The 17,567-nt window shown below is 42.9% G+C and overlaps 5 protein-coding genes across 6 annotated transcripts; 3 read left to right on the top strand and 2 right to left on the bottom strand.

Annotated features, from left to right (window-relative positions):
- Positions 1-416: 416 nt before the first annotated feature.
- LOC117817410 (histone H1-like) lies at positions 417-1,424 on the top strand. Its single transcript, XM_034690124.1, has one exon. It carries the CDS (start codon positions 728-730, stop codon positions 1,346-1,348), a length of 621 nt encoding a protein of 206 aa, XP_034546015.1. The 5' UTR covers positions 417-727; the 3' UTR covers positions 1,349-1,424.
- Positions 1,425-4,089: 2,665 nt separating this feature from the next.
- LOC117817415 (histone H3) lies at positions 4,090-4,563 on the bottom strand. The gene has a single exon (XM_034690129.1). The coding sequence runs from the start codon at positions 4,544-4,546 to the stop codon at positions 4,136-4,138; it is 411 nt and encodes a 136-aa protein (XP_034546020.1). The 5' UTR covers positions 4,547-4,563; the 3' UTR covers positions 4,090-4,135.
- Positions 4,564-4,908: 345 nt separating this feature from the next.
- On the top strand, positions 4,909-5,358 carry LOC117817420 (histone H2A). Its single transcript, XM_034690134.1, has one exon. The coding sequence runs from the start codon at positions 4,925-4,927 to the stop codon at positions 5,306-5,308; it is 384 nt and encodes a 127-aa protein (XP_034546025.1). The 5' UTR covers positions 4,909-4,924; the 3' UTR covers positions 5,309-5,358.
- Positions 5,359-7,139: 1,781 nt separating this feature from the next.
- On the top strand, positions 7,140-11,279 carry LOC117817423 (histone H2B 1/2-like). 2 transcript variants are annotated; one of them, XM_034690137.1, is made up of 2 exons: positions 7,140-7,494; positions 9,833-11,279. In XM_034690137.1, exon 2 carries the CDS (start codon positions 10,020-10,022, stop codon positions 10,386-10,388), a length of 369 nt encoding a protein of 122 aa, XP_034546028.1. In that variant the 5' UTR covers positions 7,140-7,494; positions 9,833-10,019; the 3' UTR covers positions 10,389-11,279. The 2 variants fall into 2 exon arrangements, with proteins under 2 accessions (XP_034546028.1, XP_034546029.1); XM_034690138.1 differs by having other exon boundaries at positions 7,140-7,498.
- On the bottom strand, positions 11,201-11,712 carry LOC117817430 (histone H4). The gene has a single exon (XM_034690145.1). It carries the CDS (start codon positions 11,665-11,667, stop codon positions 11,356-11,358), a length of 312 nt encoding a protein of 103 aa, XP_034546036.1. The 5' UTR covers positions 11,668-11,712; the 3' UTR covers positions 11,201-11,355.
- Positions 11,713-17,567: the final 5,855 nt, after the last annotated feature.

The following is a 17,567-nucleotide window of genomic DNA, read 5'->3' as shown; positions in this document are numbered from 1 at the left end:
CACATTAGGTTGTGTGCTTCTAACATTGGTCAGTGTGTTTAAGAATGAATACTGCAGCAAAACCCATAAAGGGCCATCAAAAGATCTTTGTTTGTGTTCGTACAGAGCAGAGGAACAGTTTGTGTCAATGATTGAAAGCAGAGGACATGTCCACAGAGACAGAGAGCAGCTCTGAGAGGAAGCCTGGACAAACTGCAGCACAGGCCTCAGTCCTCCTCAGTGTGTTTGCTGCGACCACAATAACTTGATTTGATGACAAACTCTTCATCAACACATGGATGTTTTTACTCTGAGGCTCTGAACAAACATGTGGAGCAGCGGGAGAAGCACTTTTCACCGAGCTCTGAAGCTTTTTCAATCATTTTCGGAGAGAAATGAGAGAGAAAAGCGGGTGAGCAGTGCTGCTCACGGCGGTGAATCTGTGCGCTTTGGAGGCTCCACAAAGAAGGCGCAGCGAGCAGCAGAGCTCAACATGACTTCAGTCTGAAGAGACACAAGTCTACTATCTGCTCCTTCACTGTCAGCCTTCAGCACGGCTCCATCTTTTAGTTTGGACTCTTTTATCAGGGAGAGAAAACACAAGAGGCTCGGCTTTCAGACGGCCCAGAGGAGGCCCGGCCCGGCTTGAGTCTCTACGGTTCTCATGGTGCGTTTAAGAGCAGCGTATTGCTCATTGAGCTTTAACGTGTTAGTCACTCCGTGCTGTGAACGACTCTACGACTGAACTATGGCAGAACAAGCTCCAGCCCCAGCCGCCGCCCCGGCCAAGGCGGCCAAGAAGAAGGCCCCCAAGCCGAAGAAGGCCGGCCCCAGCGTCAGCGAGCTCATCGTTACAGCTGTGTCCGCGTCCAAGGAGCGGAGCGGCGTCTCCGCGGCCGCCCTCAAGAAGGTCCTGGCTGCAGGAGGATACGATGTGGACAAGAACAAGGCTCGCGTCAAGACTGCTATTAAGAGTCTGGTGGCAAAGGGCACTCTGGTCCAGGTTAAGGGAACCGGGGCCTCCGGATCCTTCAAGATGAGCAAGAAGGTCGCAGAGAAGAAGCCGGCTAAGAAAGTCGCTCCTAAAGCCAAGAAACCTGCAGCGGCCAAGAAGCCTAAGGCAGCGGCAGCTAAGAAGCCAGTAGCCGCTAAGAAGTCCCCGAAAAAGGTCAAGAAGCCCGCGGCGGCCAAGAAAGCAGCCAAGAGCCCCAAGAAGCCCACAAAGAGCCCCAAGAAGGCTACCAAGAGCCCAAAGAAACCCACTAAGAGTCCTAAAAAGGTGGTCAAGAAGGCTCCTGCAGCCAAGAAAGCCCCCGCAAAGAAGGTTGCCAAGCCTAAAGTCAAGAAGGTAGCAGCAAAGAAGAAGTGAGCTGAGACCACCGAAGATTCACCTCAAAACTAAAGGCTCTTTTAAGAGCCACCCACATCTCACACTGAAGAGTAGAGTCCTGTTCATTCATGTTACATTTAACACATTCAATCAATAACAGAGACATTCATTCTTATTCACTGAGCTCTGTCACCTCGTAGGCACATTCAATTTACAAACTTATTACAATCACAGCAGACAGGACAAACACTTCAAACATGTAACATCAACAGGCCTCATTCAATAAGTCCTGTTCAACAATAAACCTTGTTCAGCAGCGTTCATATGATTGGACTCAATCCATCAGTTCAAGGACATGGCTGCTGTAAGCTTAGAATATACTAACTCAAATATACAACACACTGCTCCCAGTGCTCCTCAACCGAGCACCATCATCCAAATACATTTATCACAAGCAGACTGTGAGCTGAACAAGCTGTTACTCAAATACATCATTTCAATAACAAACACTTCTTTAACAAACATGCTCTCTGTTTGGGTTTATAATGCAAGAGTCCCTGAAATCTACCTGAGGCCAGGTCATATTTAAATATACAAGTGTCAAAATCCCAATAAATATTTTTTTAGTCTCTTTATCAACTCCACTACTAACCATTTAAATCAATATTTAATGCAATGGTGTTCTTTAGTTCCCACAGATCATGGTTCAAAGAGGATAACTCACTTGTTTTCATGAAAATTCATGTTAAATCTTTTTTAAATACATTGGAAAGCCCTAAATATAAATACAATAGTTTTACATGGAATAGATTTTTGTTTATTGTATTTTAAATTTTACATTTTGATAGATTTTTTTTTTTAACCAAGTGATGTTGATAAATTAACAAGAGACAACTCTCCTGTCATATGCTGCCATTTAATGCTGTATTTAGCTGGTTTGGAGGGCATATATTGCCTAAAATGGAAGGAACATCTGAATGCCTCTAGCCTTTCATCCACTGTGACATTAGGGCCTGGATTAAAGACAAGTGGAAGTTGATCTACCCACTTGTCCCTCACTGTCCTAATGGCTGCCAGCTTGTCTCTCTTTGATCCCAGCTCCTGCAGTCACATTCCTAAGTGTCCTTGAGCAAGGCACTGAACCCCAAACTGCTCCTGCTGTTTTTCAGCGGTGTGTGTATGAGATTAGCTAATACTGATGGTCCCTTACTATAGCAGCCTCTACCATCATTGAGTGAATGTGGTATGAATGGGTGAATGTGACGAGTAGTGTAAAAGAGCTTTGAGTGGTCAGAAGATAAGAAAGACATATATAAGTACAAGTCTATTAAACATTTACCATTTACCATGACCAGCTCAAAAGCTGACTGGATGTCTTTTTACACAAGTCCCTGCTATCCTAGTGGCTCTGTCTTTATAATGTTTTCTGCAGACAGTTTTGTCTGACGTATATTTGGGGATGGAGATCGCTGAGGGGGGCCAGGGTTGTCACCTGTTTACTTCTGCTGCTCATTCTGTAACACTCTGACAGAGAGCATTTGAGATATGAAGACAGAGTCAGATACGTCAGTCTGAAAACACCTTCTGCTTTTGTGAAGAGAATTCCTCCAGGCGTAGATTTATTAGATGTGTTCATGATGTTTCAGGGTCTTTGATGTCAAATGTTGGGCTGTCACCTTGTTAATAAGTCTTTTATTTCACACATGATATATTTTGTTTGATTTTCCTGGAACATTGCGTCAACTGTCTTCATCTGTACTCGTGTTTGAAATGTCACATTGTCTTGATTTTGGATGCAAACTTGGATCCTGAAGACTTCCTGGTCACTCTCTGAGAGGGACAGTCTTCAGCATCATCACTGAGCGGCTCTTCTCTTTAGAGTCAGCTCAGAGACTGAGTGCAACAGGATGGAGCTACAGGGTGTCAGCGAGGCCAGGTGGAGTCTCAAAGCTGCTCATGAATAATGTTTCTCTCCCTGTCTTTACAAATGTTCTCTAAGGACTGATGGAAATTAAACTTTGACGTTGTTGCTGATAGTGAGCTCGAGGTCGATGTAAAACCACTTCCTGTCACACACCCTGTTTTTATAAGTTATTGTGTGTCAATCTAACGTTCACAAAGGCTTACTTTATAAACAGGTTCAGTGTGAGCATTAAACAAAGTGACACAACAAGCTGTCAACTTTCCCTTCAGCACCTCGGACAGCGACGGGAAGCTTTACATCTCAATGCTGATCAATAAAACCACGAGTTAAACAAGAACTAATACACACCTGCACACACTCTGATCAGAGGTTAGTTGAAGCTGAGTTGATCAAAGTTTCTGATTCTGCTTCATGTTTGGATCTAAACTCTTTGAACCACACTCTAAATACATTGTTACAGGACTACTGGTGGTTTAGTCAGTGATTCGAGCTTAAAACAATTTTGATCTGCATGAATGACAATAACTAACAGATCTCATGCTGTTCATTTGTTGACAGAATTTGAGCATCCATTGAGCTCGTGTTTGAGCACCGAGGCAGCATTGCTCCAGCACTGTAACGAAATCATCGGAGTGGAGAGAACGTTCACATACTCTTGACTGAATACTGACCGAAACGGGATCATTTTATTGACACACAGCTCTGATGACTTATCTTAAAGAGGGGCCAGTGATCAAACTCGATGATTGCAGTTTGATCAATTTTGTGTAAAACTTTTCCAAATGTGTGCTGAATCGTTGACTGTAAATGTGATAGAACAGTGTGGAAATGATCTCTGTAGGTGTAGTGAGGTGGCTCTTAAAAGAGCCGTTGTGGTGGTTAGAGCAGCAGTAGAAGACAGTTTATGCTCTCTCTCCACGGATGCGTCGGGCCAGCTGGATGTCTTTAGGCATGATGGTGACCCTCTTGGCGTGGATGGCGCACAGGTTGGTGTCCTCGAAGAGACCCACGAGGTAAGCCTCGCTGGCCTCCTGCAGAGCCATGACGGCGGAGCTCTGGAAGCGCAGGTCGGTCTTGAAGTCCTGAGCGATCTCACGGACCAGGCGCTGGAAGGGCAGTTTGCGGATGAGCAGCTCGGTGGACTTCTGGTAACGACGGATCTCTCGCAGAGCCACGGTACCGGGCCTGTAACGATGAGGCTTCTTCACGCCTCCGGTAGCCGGTGCGCTCTTACGGGCTGCCTTGGTGGCCAGCTGCTTCCTGGGGGCTTTGCCTCCGGTGGACTTACGAGCGGTCTGCTTGGTTCTTGCCATTGTCTCTGCTTACTGTGAGCGGGAGAATAATGTTGAAGAGAGAGGAGGCGCGCTGCTCTTAAAGCGGAGGAGCAGCTGTGACACGGTGACGCTGCTTCAGACCTCCGGCTCCTGATTGGTGAGAGGCCGCTCCTGGAGCCCAGCCCCGCCGCACGGGGGGGAGCGAGCCCCCGCCTCAAGCTCCGCTGCTTATTGGAGAGAAATGCCTCCAGAGTTTGAAGTGGGGCTGAGCGCGGGCCGCCCTCTGCTGCTCTGTTGGAAGCCTCTTTTCTGGTTGGTGAGCCAGGAAAACGCGCGCGCTCCGCGGGTATATGAGCTGGGTTTGGTCTGTGGAGGACATTATTTCTCTGAGTTCATACTTCAGGAAACAACCTAACGATGAGTGGAAGAGGCAAAACCGGCGGAAAGGCCAGAGCAAAGGCAAAGACTCGCTCATCCCGTGCCGGGCTCCAGTTCCCAGTCGGTCGTGTCCACAGACTGCTGCGTAAAGGGAACTATGCCCAGCGTGTTGGTGCCGGTGCCCCCGTGTACCTGGCAGCTGTGCTGGAGTACCTGACCGCTGAGATCCTGGAGTTGGCTGGAAACGCTGCTCGTGACAACAAGAAGACTCGTATCATCCCCCGTCACCTGCAGCTGGCTGTCCGCAACGACGAGGAGCTCAACAAGCTGCTGGGCGGAGTGACCATCGCTCAGGGCGGCGTGCTGCCCAACATCCAGGCTGTCCTGCTGCCCAAGAAGACCGAGAAGGCCGCCAAGAAGTAAACACTTACAAAGGACTGCAAACAAATACAAAGGCTCTTTTAAGAGCCACCCACCATACACCTTAAAGAGCAGAACTTCACTAATATGTATATGAGAAACTGTTGGATTATTTTGTAGGACGATAAACCTCTCTGGGATTTTCATTTCAGGTTTCATAACGCAAACTGTAAATATTTACTCTGATGGCGACCCTAATGCTTCATTTATCTTGAATATAAATCAATCATATGAAACTTTGCATCATAAAATTCATAACTGAAGGCTGGTGTAATACGAACTGCTGTTCATAATTTATAAAACGCAGATATAATGGTTGTCTGTTAGTCACTGCTTCATCAGGTTCATAGTAAGAGTGTTTCTAGCAGATCTGTGAATCAGCTGCAGGATGAGCACAGACCGTCTAAGTATCCAGTCTCAGTGAAAGCAGGGCTTGATATGTTTGAGGATAGTCTTCTATCTAACAGAGTGTCCTTATATCTGGTTATTTATGAGCCATGTGATGGGTGGGGAGGTTAGATGCCCTTATATTGAATCTAACATAAAAAGTGCCCTCACCTGTATTCTAAACATGTAAAGCTGCTTATTTGCTCTAAGTATATTTCCATTTATTCATGAACAGTTTCCTGTATTTACCATGTTTGCATGTGTTCAGGATAAGAATGTATTTATCTGAAAAGTCACTTTTGCTTCAGTGTCCTAATTTATGTTACAACAACATCTGCTTATTCTCAGACCTTCTTTACGCACATCTACAGGGTCAGTAAATGATATGAAGGAACACACCGGCTTTTTCCACAAAAAAACACCTAAGAAAATACTATAATAAATGGCTGTAACTTGCTTAGTAAAGGTTTGATAGTGACAAAGCTTCATTTGGAAGTCTAAAACACCTAACTACAACTTTCTAACAAAACAAAACTTCCTGATGTTTTGTCTACGTTCCTAGTAAAAAATGACCTACATTTCCAGATTTTTTAAAAAACTCTTTGGTATTTTCATCCATTATCAGAAAAACAAATATAAAACTGCTACTTTAAATGCAGCACAGTGAAAGATAAGGCTCTCCTGAATAAAATGATGTATGGCACTTGATGCTGAGTGCTTCAATAGGTTAGAAAATCAGAATAAATACAGGAGAGTCTGGCGCCCCCAAAAATGGTCTAGTCTTTAAGGGTTTTAATACATGAATGTTGCTTTGTTGTTATACTACTATTACATTATGCATTTAGAAAACGTATATTTTTTCCTGATGAATATCAATGTTGTTACCATTTCATTAATGTTCTTTTAGATGTAATTATTATTATTATTTACTGATTTACGTCAGCCATGTAACTTTGGTTTTACCTCCAGACGAACACCTTAGGATACGGCCCGTGTGTTTCCTCTATACTTGGAGAAACTGGACAAATGTGACGGTGAGACAAAGCTGATTACATATTTGATGAACTTTAAGACACGCTTTTATCTTTTAATGAGAGCTTATTGGAAACGACTCACCACAGACACACATTCAAATAGAATGTGTAGATTTTAGTGATGATGGTGGTCTGTTAATGTTGTTATCCAATGAATGAAATGTGGAAAAGGCATCAAAATATAATCTGACTTCAGTTCTCCCTCTCACCAACTGCGTCGCGCGTTTCCCCTGCCTCTAAAATGTACGTACGCCTGGGTCAGAGTTTGCTTACCGCTAGTCACGTCAAGTTTGTTTTTTATAAATCACAAACTTGGCGTGAAACCGGCGTACGCCAATTTCAGGCCCCGTTTTGTGCGTAAGCCACCTTTATAAATGAGACCCCAGGTCATGGCGTTGCCTTGTTGCGGCGACAAGCAGCAGCAGTAGTCCCGTCTGCTTTTAGAGTGGTTTTAATCTGTCTTTAGTGGACATGTTTTAACCCACCTGTTGTGGATTGTGTATTTTCCTTATTATCTTGACTATGTGGATTCATCATGGATTTTGTGAGCGCTTTGCTTATGAACATCGTTGCTCTGGGGACTGTCATGGACTTTCAAACAAACTAGCTTTAACTTAATTATTAACCTCAGATTTCTCTTCTAATGGACTTCATGTAAAAAAAAAGCTGTCCTCTGGATGCCTTAGTGTCTTATTGAGTTCCTCCAGTATTGGTAATGTGAAAAGGTGCCTCTGGATGTCTTGCAGTGGGTTCACCTTATAAGGACAAGTGAGTATGTTGGAGCTATTTACATTGTTTCGTATGTTTGATTATTTTTACTTTAATCAATTGATTTATTTATTGTGATTTAATTTAAGGTAATTAACTTTGATGCCACAGGGGTATTAGCATATTTCGTTACTCACTTTTAAAGGTTAGGGATAGTTTTGCACCGGGTGACGTCTATACATATGGGTAGGTAAGATAGGAGGGGCGGACACCGGGGATGGTGAATGTTTTTTTACCGGGAGATTTGAAAGAGACGCTACCTTTTGTTTGAGCGAACCTTTTGTTATACAATAAACCACCAAAAGATTGAATACTTGGCTGGACATTGACACTTCTTTGGACACCGTGTAAGATCCACTCTCCCCGTGCCCCGTGGCCGGATTTTGATTTGAGATTTCCGTTTTGTAAGTTAACCAAGTCAAACGAGAGGCACCCTACTGCAGGCAAGATGGCGCCGCCACAACATCCACACCGGAAGTCCATACCGGAAGTCCATACCGGAAGTGATTCTTTAACCCCCTCTCTACCCAATGCCGGATGCTTCGAACTGGAAGTTTCTTCTTCGTGTAGCGTATTGATTGCATTAGTCTGTCGCTGCTAAATCAATTAGCAGAAAGCTAATTGTGATAGAGAGAGTGAGTGAGAGAGATCCCGCTGTGTATGAAGAACAGAATAATGTAGAGTGTTAGTGTGTGTGGGGGGAGGGGATGAGAAGGAAAAGACTGTAAGTAAGAGGGAAAATACACTCAAGCTGTACACAGAGATCTATATTCACCACAAAAACAACAGAGGCTCCCCAGGATTGTGTACTGTACATCTATCATCAGTGGCTGACAGTGGTGCCTCAAGTTGAAATATTTTAGTCCTAATATTTTATGTTGATTTGGAGTTTGTCTAGTCATTCTAATTGAAGGTTCCAACTTCAATGTTTTCATGGACGCCAAATAAAGTGATCTTGTTAAGACATTGGTGTACATGCATCAAGCATTCAATCTGAATAAAACTGTTTGACAAGCTCAGAGTGTTTACGCCCATCTAATGTCTCAAAATAGAAGGAGAAACCATTCCCTCCGTTTGTTCTTGTGGTTAATGAACACCCCTGTCACTGTGTCATTGTAACGTGTTACAAATTATGTTAAAAAAGAAACAGTCACCACACACCTCTACATTTTCCTCCTCCACTCGCCCCTGCACCATAGATAACATTCTGCTCTTCTCTCGTGACTGTGGATCTACTCTGGATCTGTATTTCATTCATTCATTAATCTATACATGTGATCACATAGGCAGACAGCATGCAAGGTAATTTGGAACAAACACTACAGCAAACTGTACTGAGGTACAGTCAGGCTAACACAACATAAAATAACATATGACCCAGACAAAACAAGAGAGGCATATGCAGATGTCATCACGGCAGCATCATAATCAGCTTTAAGTATTTCAACACACACTCGGAACAAAAGGCTGTGCATGGCTGAGACGTTAACACTATAACTTAGTGATTCGTGCAGGCTTCTAAGTAACTTGAATTCTCAACAGCCTATACACTTTTGGAGTCAATCAACTAGTCAATAATACTGATACGATTAAAATGTAAGTGCAAAAAAGTTAATAGAATTACGCGTAAACCTACGTGTTTTTGAAGGCTTTTATTTTGCGTTCACGTTCCTGTTTTTCAAGGCTTTTATTTTTGTAACTTCCGGTGTGGGTGTTATTGCAACGTTTTTAGCTTTGTAACTTCCGGTATGGACTTCCGGTATGGACTTCCGGTGTGGATGTTGTGGCGGCGCCATCTTGCCTGCAGTAGGGTACTCTTGAGTCAAACAGCCACTACAGAGTAGTATCCTCTTTGGACGTCCTTCTTGTGAATTAAATGTAGAAATGTGCAAGTGTCAGGACCCCAACACCTCAGTATGTCTGACTTAATCCTAAACTGTAAATATTAAGAAGTTGCAGAAATTGATAAATATTTTAATACTGCTCGGTACATTTCATATACATGAATCCAAATTTAATTAATCTTACCCACACTTTTCAATGTTTGTCACTGAATGTAAAAACTTCATAGACTCCTTAAAATGTATTAACAACAACAACAAAAAAACACACACACACTTTAGATTTATTTAAATACTGTCATGTCTGATAAAGCTCTGTCTTTTATTTTCTTTAAATGCATTATAATGTGTTTATAATATGTATAACTATACAAGTTTCCTATAATATAAGTACTGTTATCCAACGCCGTCAATAACGAGTTTCTTCTTCTTTTTCTTCTTTTTCTTTTTTTTCTTCTTTTTCTTCTTTTTCTTCTTTTTCTTCTTCTTTAAAAAAGCAACTATTGGTCGGGGATCGTCACGTGTCTCAGAGACGTGTATTGTGTTTATTCAGTTGAGCTCTGAATCTCAGCCAATCCTCTTCGAGGGACAGAGCAGTTTGATCTGAATTGAGTCGATATAAATACAATCTCCTGAGCCTCCACCCAACATCCATCTATCTAAGGTCAGTCCGACTAGAACAAGATGCCTGAGACAGTGAAAGCACCCAAGAAGGGCTCTAAGAAAGCCGTGTCTAAGGCAACCAAGACCGGCAAGAAGAGGAGGAGGACCAGGAAAGAGAGCTACGCCATCTACGTGTACAAGGTCCTGAAGCAGGTCCACCCCGACACCGGGATCTCTTCCAAGGCTATGGGTATCATGAACTCGTTTGTGAGTGATATCTTTGAGCGCATCGCCGGTGAGGCCTCCCGTTTGGCTCACTACAACAAGCGCTCCACCATCACCTCCAGGGAGATCCAGACCGCCGTCCGCCTGCTGCTGCCCGGTGAGCTGGCCAAGCACGCCGTGTCTGAGGGCACCAAGGCTGTGACCAAGTACACCAGCTCCAAGTAAAGCCGCTGTGAACCAGCAACCACAAAGGTCCTTTTCAGGGCCACCTACATCAACCTTAAAGCGCTGAAGCATCAGATGTTACAGTACACAATCAAACAATATTACTTGTGATTATATATCTACATAATTCTTCGAATTCAGAACCACATATAAAGTGTATGCTCAAACTAACCTCGTGATTACTTGTCTGTGAAGACAGATTCAAACTCTTAGCAGCTTTCTTGCGTGATTACTTGTTGGTACTGTGAACTTATAAACAGATTTCTAATAAATATCCATTCTTTAAATTGTCCACTCTTTAAGCACCAATCGCAGGGAGCAGGAATGTCACAACAACGCAGACCCACGATCCCGCCAGAAGGCGCGCGGACACAAAACTTTTCCCCGTGCGCTGAGCTGCTGCAGGACTGCAGCTAACAGTTCCATTCGGTCCCTTTATACATTTAATGGATACGTTAATACAGAACGAGGGGTTTCTGTCTAATTATAGCATTCATATTATGAAATATCATGTAGGCTAAACGTGGACCGGGAGAATTCAGGGATTTCACGCATGCGCTCTGCTATTCGGCCTTTTTAGTAGTTGAAGCACTTGTGCAGAAGATGCAGCTTTCAGTGCTAGAGGCCAAAATCTGACACGTATGGGGTTAGTGTAAATATATTTGATTGTTGGTGTTGGCTAGACCTGGAGTCCTGCCTTAATGTTTAAGTTTGTCAGCGCTTTATACGAGGATTTACGCGCAGCTAGCTCAAGTGATCATGCTTACATGAAGGTGATCAAAGATTATACACATTCACTGTCCCGGTCAGGCTTTTATTTTTCTTATGATGAATTCATGAAGAATGGTCAACTGCATATCGGTGGCAATTTAAATAAAAACTGGAGGATGATTTCTGTCTCTATTGATTCAGTGCGTGGCTCTTAAAAGAGCCGTTGTTGTTGTTGTTGTTGTTGACTCTGAAGAGTTTAACCTCCGAAGCCGTACAGAGTGCGGCCCTGTCTCTTCAGAGCATAAACCACATCCATGGCGGTCACAGTCTTTCTCTTGGCGTGCTCGGTGTAGGTGACGGCGTCACGGATCACGTTCTCCAGGAACACCTTGAGCACACCTCGGGTCTCCTCGTAGATGAGACCGGAGATACGCTTCACTCCGCCACGGCGAGCCAGACGGCGGATGGCGGGCTTGGTGATCCCCTGGATGTTATCACGGAGGACTTTACGGTGACGCTTGGCGCCTCCTTTACCGAGTCCCTTTCCTCCTTTGCCTCTTCCACTCATGTTTCCAAGCTCAGTTTAAAAGAAATCTGAATGAGGAGAAAGTGCGACATCTCAGCTTCATGTGGAGGAGATGAGGACCTCTGAGGGGACATAAGGGGGGGGGGGGGGGGGGGGTTCTTCTTCTTCTTCTTCTTCCAGAAATGATAACTTCTTCAGAGTATTAGCGCCATCTACAGAGCAGAAGCTCGAATCAGGGACAACATGTCTCCTGTAAACCAAAGTGAGCTCCACAGTGAGCAGTGATGAGACAAGACCTTAACCAGGAACAGACTCAGCCAGCACAGCCTGGTCATAGAGACAGAGACACAGGCACACCTGGCTGCCCGAGAGGACAGACTATGTCCACTCTGTCCACACAGACAGGCGGATGAATGAATTATTTTTTATAATTGAAATTATTGTTACTTTAACTAATGATTTGCAGAATAAAAAAAAAACTAATTCCTTCATACATGTGAAGTGTAAATTGTGATTGTATACTTAGACAGAGACTGGTTTTTTATCTTCTTTATTAGCCGCTCTACACTGTAAACATGTTCATGTTTTTCCAGCTCATTTTTTCAGAGATGATAATAAATAAATAAGAAAATAAACAAACATCATGCCTTCAGCATACTGCTGAACAACATGTCATCATCTGATACAGCACATACAACACGTCTGTAGCACCACCTTATACAATGCCTTGCAAAAAATATTTGTAGCCTACATAAGTGAGGAAACGTCAAGAGAAGTCGGATTTACAGAAATACCCAAATAACTTTATCTGCAGTGGTCTCACTTTTATTATCTAAGTAACAGAGAGCCTTAAGATGTGAAGTAAAGTGTAACTTTAACATTAAGATGTATCCTAAACAAGATATAAACATCAAATAACAATAAAGCTTCCAGCCTGAGCGTCCTCTCTGATGACGTCACGTGAGTTAAACCACAAACCCTCTATGAATAAGATAATCTCTCGCCGGGTGCGGTGGCGCGCGCCTGTAATCCAAGCTACCGGGAGGCTGAGGCTGGAGGATCGTTTGAGCTCAGGAGCTCTGAGCTGCAGCGGACTGTGTCGATCGGGTGTCCGCACTAAGTTCGGTATCGATATGGTGCTCCTAGGGGAGCCCGGGACCACCAGGTCGTCTAAGGAGGGGTGCACCGGCCCAGGTCGGAGACGGAGCAGGTCAAAGCCCTCGTGCCGCTCAGTAGTGGGATCGCGCCTGAGAATAGACGCTGTAGTGCAGCCTGAGTAATACAGCGGGACCCGGTCTTTTTACACTCTGCACACTGACAAACAAACACACACAGGCTCAACATCAATGTTTCTACATGTTACAACAGCTTCAGCACTGCTTCTGCTGCTTCTTGTTTCCATACACACCTGCACAGAGCAGCTGTGTTTGTTTGACCTACAGCGATGCAATGACCATCAGTCACAGCAGCTGATCTCACATCCATTCAAGTTAGAGGTTTGTCTTTATCAGACTGAGTGAGCATGATGAAGAGCAGGGACGTACTCAGTCTGTTTGAGGAGCATTGAGAACAAACACAAAAAGGGCTCCTCTTGTGTGATGTGAGGAGCAGAGCACTAAAAGAGCTGCCTCTTACAGCATTTTGAAGACCACTGTGTGAGCTCTTCAGTTTTCTCTCTCCTTGGTGTTCTGTGATCATAAGGTAGTTGAATTTACGTCAATTTGAGGTGAAAATGTAAATCTGTGAAAGGAGAACACACACTCCTACAAAATGTGCCTTTAATAAGCAAACACATAAAATCTGGTCAAAGTTCAAATAAGAGATAAGATAAGAGATTCCTTTACTCGTCCCACAGGGGGAAATTCAAGTGTTACAGTAACAGAGTAGACAAAGTGCAAAATAAATATACAAAGCATTGGAACCACTGGAGGGGAACCTGAGGAGGATAATGATTACATTTTATTTATTGGAAAAGCATCAAGAGAGCACCTTGTTTACAGCCTGTCCACTAGAAGGACACCTATGACAGCTTTCATGTGTTTTCCACTAAAAGGTCACCAGTGAGGTCATTTCATAATGTTTTATTACTCCAACAATGTTCAAACAGGCTCTTCTGCTGTTTTTTATTTCAGTCATGAGGGCACCGGGAAGTGGAGAAAATGTACTCTGTCATGCAGAAAGTGTAATATTGTCTTTGTTCTGTCCTGTTCTGAGCTCACATCAACTTTTATGTGTAAATGGTTAAATCAAAGATTGCTTCTTGTCACTCTTGTGATGTCTCACTTGGACACCTGAACACAACACAGTCATCATTGATAAAATAATTGAGACCCGGGTACTTCTTTTGGAGACAAGTCAAACTGTGGGTGATGAGAAAGGACTGCCTTACAACAGCTGACACAATTAGAATTCAATTATTCATTCATTCAATTTAACATTATAACAGCGATGATAGTGGGGAGACTGATATTAACAAGTGAAGCAGCTGGAGTGTGGCATGTCCACAGCAGCAGGACGTCAGCAACGACCCAGAGGAACCTACAAGACAAGGGAGCTCACAGACTCCAGAAAGGTCTATGGTTAGTAACATCTAATGGGACGGGAAGAGTTAAAGTGAGAGACAGGCAGACAGAGGAGAGAGAGGGGAAGACAGGATCCCAGTGTGTCAGTTCCCCCGTGCAGTGGCACAAGTACATGTGGCCTATGCTACTTAAATATAAGTTAGTAGGTAAAGCACATGTCCTTTATTTCCTTGGAAGACGGCTTGAGTTATAACTCACTCAAAGAAGCAATATAGCAACCCTTTGAGCTTGTGACCTCATAGGCCTACAAGCAGAAATGTAGAAACCAAAGGAAATCAAGTGGTCAAACTTTCAATGAGTCTGCACAAGAACAAGGGTTCTCTATGACTTATAATGTGCTGCTAGCAAAGTGAATGACCATTTTGAAGTCCTTCGTCAGCTAATGCTAGTGGAAGAATTTGAGAATAATCTACCAGAGAAGATGTTGTAAATGAACAGAAGGTGACCTCATTGTCTGAAGCAGCTTTCTCAGCTGATAAATGTGTTCTAACCATAGACTATAATCATTTATGTTCTTGACACGTCTATGAAATGAAGAGCAACATTCAGAGTTAAAATACTGACGTTTTTAGGTTTTAAAATTCAGTTAATGTAAAGTTTTTTTTTCCCAAGTATAATATTCATTATTTGCCAGATTTTTTATTTTAATCCCCAGCATTTTTTTTACAGTTTTTTTCAGTTGCTCAAACACAATTTTGAAAACAGGGCCCATTTGTCAAAACACTACACACAATTCACACAACCACACACACAAGTAGCAGAACACCTCAGATCCTTTGCAAAATGAAACACTCGTAAAAACGAATTTATCAAAACCATATTTTGTTACCATATGAAACACACACATTTCATATGACTGAATTCTGTTTGAACCAGTTCCACACTGCTGCTGCTAACATAAAACACTTAGCAATTCTACTTCTCAGTGATGAGAGTTCCGTGAGTGAAGTACACAGAAATAATGCAAATATACAATAAATTCACCAAACACAACACAAGACCAACGCTGCAGACTGATGAAAATATCATTTATTTCTCTCTATATACCCAAATCAGTCAACATGGAACGGAAATTTTATCATGGCAATAAATGCACTTAAAGAAAAAGCACGAAGGGCAATCTATGCATTAAAAACCAAATTATTCAAGATTAACATTCCAATTAGAATCTGGACCAAAATATTTGATAGTGTAATTGTACCTATAGCTCTGTATGGAAGTGAGATCTGGGGCCCCCTCAGTAGACTGGAGCATGGCTCATGGGACAAAAACCCAATAGAGGCTCTCCATACTGAATTATGTAGAAGAATTCTACATGTTCAAAGAAAAATAACGCCTGCCGAGCAGAACTGGGACGTCTCCCATTACTATTAAACATTCAGAAACGGGCAATCAAATTTTGGACCCATCTACATTTAAGCCCAAAAGACTCACTTCAATTTAAAGCAGTAAAAACCCAAGAGCTGAACCCTGAAAACTGTCCCCTTAGTCAGCTGGTGAGGAAGCTAATCATCCAGACTCCAATCAACACTAATCCAAAACACAACTAAATGAAACTCATCATGAAGCACTCCAAAGATCTGTATTTAGAACACTGGAGAAACCAAACAAAGACCCAAAGTAGAATGAATTGTTATTTGACCCTAAACCGTGATTATAAATGATCTGAATATCTGTACAGTGTCAGAGATACAAAACATAGACGTATCCTGACCAAATACCGGCTGAGTGATCACCAGCTGGCTATAGAGACAGGGAGACACAGACAGACATGGCTGCCCAGAGAGGAGCGTCTATGTGCTCACTGCTCTACAGGGGACATAGAGACAGAGATGCACTTCCTCCTCCACTGTAGCAAGTTCTGTTTACTAAGAGATTCCCACTACAGGAAAATTACTACAATAGTATCAAACTTCCCAACATTAACCCCAGAAGAGAAACTGTCAGTTATCCTGGGGTAAGGGTCAGCAGCTCCCCTGGCTGCTAAATATGTGTCTGTCTGTCACAGCCTGAGGGACGCACCATCCCATAATATTTTATTTTAGGTGAAGGTTTTATGAGCATACAGCATCAAGTGAGGACATTGAGATATGCTGTATGGGTAATCGTTCATCAATGTGTATAAAATATGTAATAGGCCTATGTAATGAATATATATGTAATGTATGTGTATGAATCTTATGTGATTTGGCAATAACATGTCTATGTTCATGCCAATAAAGCAAATTGAATTGAATTGAATAAAGACAAACCTCTAACTTGAATGAACACAGCTGCTCTGTGCAGGTGTGTATGGAAACAAGAAGCAGCAGAAGCAGTGCTGAAGCTGTTGTAACATGTAGAAACATTGATGTTGAGCCTGTGTGTGTTTGTTTGTCAGTGTGCAGAGTGTAAAAAGACCGGGTCCCGCTGTATTACTCAGGCTGCACTACAGCGTCTATTCTCAGGCGCGATCCCACTACTGAGCGGCACGAGGGCTTTGACCTGCTCCGTCTCCGACCTGGGCCGGTGCACCCCTCCTTAGACGACCTGGTGGTCCCGGGCTCCCCCAGGAGCACCATATCGATACCGAACTTAGTGCGGACACCCGATCGACACAGTCCACTGCAGCTCAGAGCTCCTGAGCTCAAACGATCCTCCAGCCTCAGCCTCCCGGTAGCTTGGATTACAGGCGCGCGCCACCGCACCCGGCGAGAGAGTCTCTTATTCAAAGAGGGTTTGTGGTTTAACGCACGTGACGTCATCAGAGAGGACGCTCAGACTAGAAGCTTTATTGTTGTTTGATGTTTATATCTTGTTTAGGATACATCTTAACGTTAAAGTTACACTTTGCCTCACATCTTAAGGCTCTCTGTTACTTAGATGATAAAAGTGAGACCACTGCAGATAAAGTTATTTGGGTATTTCTGTAAATCCGGCTTCTCTTGACGTTTCCTCTCTTTCATACAAATGCAATTCATTTTAAATTATAAAAAAGTACTTAGACAAAAGAAAGGGGAAATGAAAGAGAAGAAGATGTTCTTATATGTGGTTTTAAATACACGCGCTCACAGAGAACTTGTGACTTCAGAACTTTTAATCTTTGTGTTGGGCCAGGCTAAGGTGGCGGTGTGTTTAAGCCGCAGCAGGATGCGTTATTTATTTATTTGTTTTATTTGTTTTATTTGTTTTATTTGTTTTATTTGTTTTATTTATGTATCTATTTATTTGTTTATTTACTTGTTTATTTATCATCATTATCTGTAAAAACAATGAGCTGGAAAAACATGAACATGTTCACTCTGTAAAGTGACAAATAAAGATTGGAAAATAAAAAAAACAGTCTCAGTCTATAGGTCTCTAGGCTACAATCACAATTAA

The sequence above is a fragment of the Notolabrus celidotus genome, chromosome 8 (assembly GCF_009762535.1).
Source record: "Notolabrus celidotus isolate fNotCel1 chromosome 8, fNotCel1.pri, whole genome shotgun sequence".
NCBI lineage: Eukaryota > Metazoa > Chordata > Actinopteri > Labriformes > Labridae > Notolabrus > Notolabrus celidotus.
The sequence above is the reverse complement of the archived record's forward strand: the minus strand, read 5'-3'. Positions and strand labels throughout refer to the sequence as shown.

Excerpts from the sequence above, each read along its gene's own strand:
- LOC117817410 (XM_034690124.1), top strand. The coding sequence starts at position 728 with ATGGCAGAACAAGCTCCAGCCCCAGCCGCCGCCCCGGCCAAGGCGGCC.
- LOC117817415 (XM_034690129.1), bottom strand. The coding sequence starts at position 4,546 with ATGGCAAGAACCAAGCAGACCGCTCGTAAGTCCACCGGAGGCAAAGCC.
- LOC117817420 (XM_034690134.1), top strand. The coding sequence starts at position 4,925 with ATGAGTGGAAGAGGCAAAACCGGCGGAAAGGCCAGAGCAAAGGCAAAG.
- LOC117817423 (XM_034690137.1), top strand. The coding sequence starts at position 10,020 with ATGCCTGAGACAGTGAAAGCACCCAAGAAGGGCTCTAAGAAAGCCGTG.
- LOC117817430 (XM_034690145.1), bottom strand. The coding sequence starts at position 11,667 with ATGAGTGGAAGAGGCAAAGGAGGAAAGGGACTCGGTAAAGGAGGCGCC.